General features: G+C 57.5%; 1 protein-coding gene across 1 annotated transcript; it reads left to right on the forward strand.

The window, feature by feature from the left end:
* The first annotated feature begins 173 nt into the window (after nucleotides 1-173).
* On the forward strand, nucleotides 174-1,594 carry RPL23 (ribosomal protein L23). Its single transcript, XM_009274867.1, has 4 exons — nucleotides 174-240; nucleotides 309-437; nucleotides 1,124-1,237; nucleotides 1,466-1,594. Exons 1-4 carry the CDS (start codon nucleotides 174-176, stop codon nucleotides 1,546-1,548), a joined length of 393 nt encoding a protein of 130 aa, XP_009273142.1. The 3' UTR covers nucleotides 1,549-1,594.
* The last annotated feature ends 1,889 nt before the right edge of the window (nucleotides 1,595-3,483 follow it).

The following is a 3,483-nucleotide window of genomic DNA, read 5'->3' on the forward strand; positions in this document are numbered from 1 at the left end:
CCGCCGCGGCGGCTCTGCCTCCGCCCGCGTCCGGGGGCTTGAGCCGGGGGAGTCCGGCGGGGAAGGAGGGGCCCGTGGTAACGCAGAGGGCAACCAGCTGGTGGACGAGTTGGTAAAAAACCAGTTTTCCTTCCGAAAAGCTCTCGCTGGGGCCGCGCTTGCGGCTCAGCGGGATGTCGTGGACGGAGACGGCAGAAGCATCGCTTGTGGGTGAAGCGGCAGCCCGTGCCGTTCGCTTCAGTCGGTGATTTGACGAGCGGAACCGTCTTCCCGGACGGCCCCGTTAATGCCGGCGCTTCTCTCCGCAGGTGCCAAGAACCTGTACATCATCTCCGTGAAGGGGATCAAGGGGCGCCTGAACAGGCTGCCGGCGGCCGGCGTGGGCGACATGGTGATGGCTACTGTCAAGAAGGGCAAGCCGGAGCTGAGGAAGAAGGGTGAGCGCGGAGAGGAGCGGCGAGTCCCGCTGCGCCGAGGGGCAGCCCCTGCCGAGAGCCTGCCTGCGCCGTAGCGTCCCTCCTTCGAGGGGTGCGGAGGCAGGCCGCTCGTCGGAGGGGAGGACAGTTCCTCCCTCCAACCGACGCAGGAGGCTGGCCCCAAATGTCTGGAGCGTCGCCTCCGCCCTTCTAAAAAGCACTTGCTGGGTCTGTGCGCAGTGGCTCAGCGAGTTGTCGTGGAAGGGCAGAGCAAAAGCATCGCTTTTGGGTGAAGTGGCAGCCTGTGCTGTTTATTTCAATCGGTGGTGTGACATCCTGCCTTGGAAAAGAAGGTTTGCTGCTGCCCTGGAGGGGAAGGGAGGCGTTCTTGCTGAATATTGTCTGTGAATTGATGGCGTATTTAGAAATAAAGGTGGGGAAGCGGAAAAACACTGAGTTGTCCAAGCGTAGACGCAGCCGTGAGAGTTACACGGCCGGTTTTCACTGTACTATTGACTATAAACTGCAGCTTCTCTTAGTGAAGCGCCGCAAACATGAGATGCAAAAAAACAAACCCCCACCAAACCACCCCAAACCCGCGCATTGAGTTAGATGCTGCAGCGGAACAGTTCTGCTGGGGCCTCCGACGCTGGGCTGTGCGCTTACCGCGATGGTTGCGATACCGAGCTGCTCGTTTCTCTTTGCAGTCCACCCAGCAGTGGTCATTCGGCAGCGGAAATCGTACAGGAGAAAAGACGGGGTGTTCCTCTATTTTGAAGACAACGCGGGAGTGATAGTAAATAATAAAGGTGAAATGAAAGGTAGGGACGAGAATCCTGTTGCGCTGGGCGAAAGGGGAACGCGGAGCGGGGCGGTGGGTCGGCTCTGCCGGTTGGAGGGCCGTGCCCTCCTGGGCAAGGGGACCCGGGTTCTCCTCAGAGCGAGGAGAGCGCGGTCGGGCTGAGCTGGTGTCTGTGTAAAGCGGTGCCCTGCACCGTCTGCGCCTACTCGGTCCTCTTAACGCGCCGCCGTCTTTTTCTCTTTTCCAGGCTCTGCGATCACAGGCCCTGTGGCTAAGGAGTGTGCAGATCTGTGGCCCAGGATAGCCTCCAACGCGGGAAGCATTGCGTGAACGCGTTCGTCTTCGCAGAGATAAAAATAAAAGTCCTTGTACCAAATAAGTAGTGTCTTTTCTTGCCAAAGCGCTCTCCTCTGCCGGGCGGGACAATGTTATAATGAGGGGGTTAGTTCTGGGAAACCTTTTTACGCAACTCCTTGTGTGGACGTCTGCTTCGGCAGGAAAACGGGATTTGGAGTTTGGATATCCAATGACAAGTCTCTTTTTCAGGCAGGTTCCTGTCTTACTGGAAAACACCTGGAAGGGGGTTGCACTGGAATGACTTAAATTTTGGCAATGCTGACTGAACTGATCCCATTTAGGTATGCACGGATAGAAACTGGGAGGTGTCTGGAAGCCCTTCTACAAGGAACCTTCGTACAGGGGCGCTCAGAATTGTAGGTCTGGCATTTTCTTCCAGAACGGGCAATTTAACTGCTTAGAGATACTGGTCTGATTCGGGGGGGGGGTTTTTTTTTCGGGGGGGGGGGGGGAAATACTGCCCGAAACCGATGTGTACTGCGAGCTGCAGAGTTCATTCCGGACAGCGAGCTCTGAAGAATGTTTTTTAGACCTTGCTGAAGACGTGCGAGGACGCGTGAAGCCCGCTGCTGCTGGCTGAGGTCGTGGCTGAAGCACGTGCCTCTAAACCCTCCCCCAGTGGTGAAGCGGGCCCCGAGATCACAGACTGTTAATTGCAGATAGAAGGGGTGATCTGAACTTTGAAGACCAGCTGAAAGGCTTCCAAGACCAGAGTCGGAAGGTATGTCTGTGCAAAAGCTCCTTACGCTATGTGAAGTCGCTTGTGATTTTCCTGGTGTTCCTCTGCCTGAAGCAGAGGAATGCATTCGGATGTGAACTGCAGGTCAGCTTGTTTTCCGGCCCTCCCGAGCAAGGGCCACTGGAGGGGCAGGGAGGCTGCCTTGTACCTGGGCCCGCAAGTGAAAATAGGGGTGACTCTGTCCTGGAGATCGTGGCCCTGGTGCCCGGTAACCCAGACTGACCGGAGCATGCGCGCTGCTGCGGGCCACAGGGCAGGTGATAGGGTGCTGCTCCCCGCCCTGAGCTGCGGCTCGTACCTCAGGCAGCCCCTGGTGTGGTCGGGCTTGCCTCCATCTGCCCTGGCGCTTACCTCTTCTCACAGCACGCTTCACTTCTCCCGCAGAGATCTCCGAGATACTGTTGTGCTACTCCTAATGTTTTCAGGGGAGGAAGGAGGGGGGTGAAGGGAGAAAAGCCTCAGAGATTTTTTGTAGCGCAAACAGGTAATGATGGACAAGAGCACCAGGGTCTTGCAGTGGTTTGTAAAGTGGTGGCGTTTTTAAGCAGCTCTTTGGCCCAACCAACGTGAATCTGCAAAATGTCCTGGCCTAAAAATTTCTGTTTCTCAGCCGTTCCTGCCGGATGATCGGGAGCTGCGCGCTGGCAGCAGCTGGGGAGGGGAAACTTGGGAAAGGACTTGCACGGACTGAGGGCAGCTCTCTCCTCTACAGGCCCTTCCACGGAGCAGGCGAGCGGTCGTGGCTTCTTCCCAGCAGACCTGGAACCCCCGGAAGGGTACAACGGGCGCTCTGGCCGTCAGCGCAGCGCTCCAAGCCAGCGGCTGAAGTCGATCCCTTTCTTCCCGAGCGGTGACCACCTTTCCGGTCCACCAGTGACGAAGGAGCTGTTCCTCGGACCTGGGGAGAGATGCAGAGACCTGCTTACGAGTAAGAAACCACCGCTGAAATAAAGGTGTTCTCCCTCGATCTATTTTAACAGCTCGTGCTGGCTTTTTGACTTGTGAAGCCTTTTTCTGAGGCGGGGCACGGCACGACAGCTGGACGAAACGCTTCGGGTCTTTGTCTTCCCTTGTCCCCTGCCCCTGGGCAGCCAGTTGGGGAAGACAGAGAGGCTGCGGGCAGCGTGGTGGGGTGTTGTGGCAGGTAATTCCTCTGCGAGGCTGGCGTG

The sequence above is a fragment of the Aptenodytes forsteri genome, unplaced genomic scaffold (genome assembly GCF_000699145.1).
Source record: "Aptenodytes forsteri isolate BGI_AS27 unplaced genomic scaffold, ASM69914v1 Scaffold640, whole genome shotgun sequence".
NCBI classification, from domain to species: Eukaryota; Metazoa; Chordata; class Aves; order Sphenisciformes; family Spheniscidae; genus Aptenodytes; species Aptenodytes forsteri.

Excerpts from the sequence above, each read along its gene's own strand:
- RPL23 (XM_009274867.1), top strand. The coding sequence starts at position 174 with ATGTCGTGGACGGAGACGGCAGAAGCATCGCTTGTGGGTGAAGCGGCA. Across the intron at positions 438-1,123 it reads GCCGGAGCTGAGGAAGAAGG|TCCACCCAGCAGTGGTCATT; the intron begins GTGAGCGCGGAG and ends TTCTCTTTGCAG. Across the intron at positions 1,238-1,465 it reads TAATAAAGGTGAAATGAAAG|GCTCTGCGATCACAGGCCCT; the intron begins GTAGGGACGAGA and ends TCTCTTTTCCAG.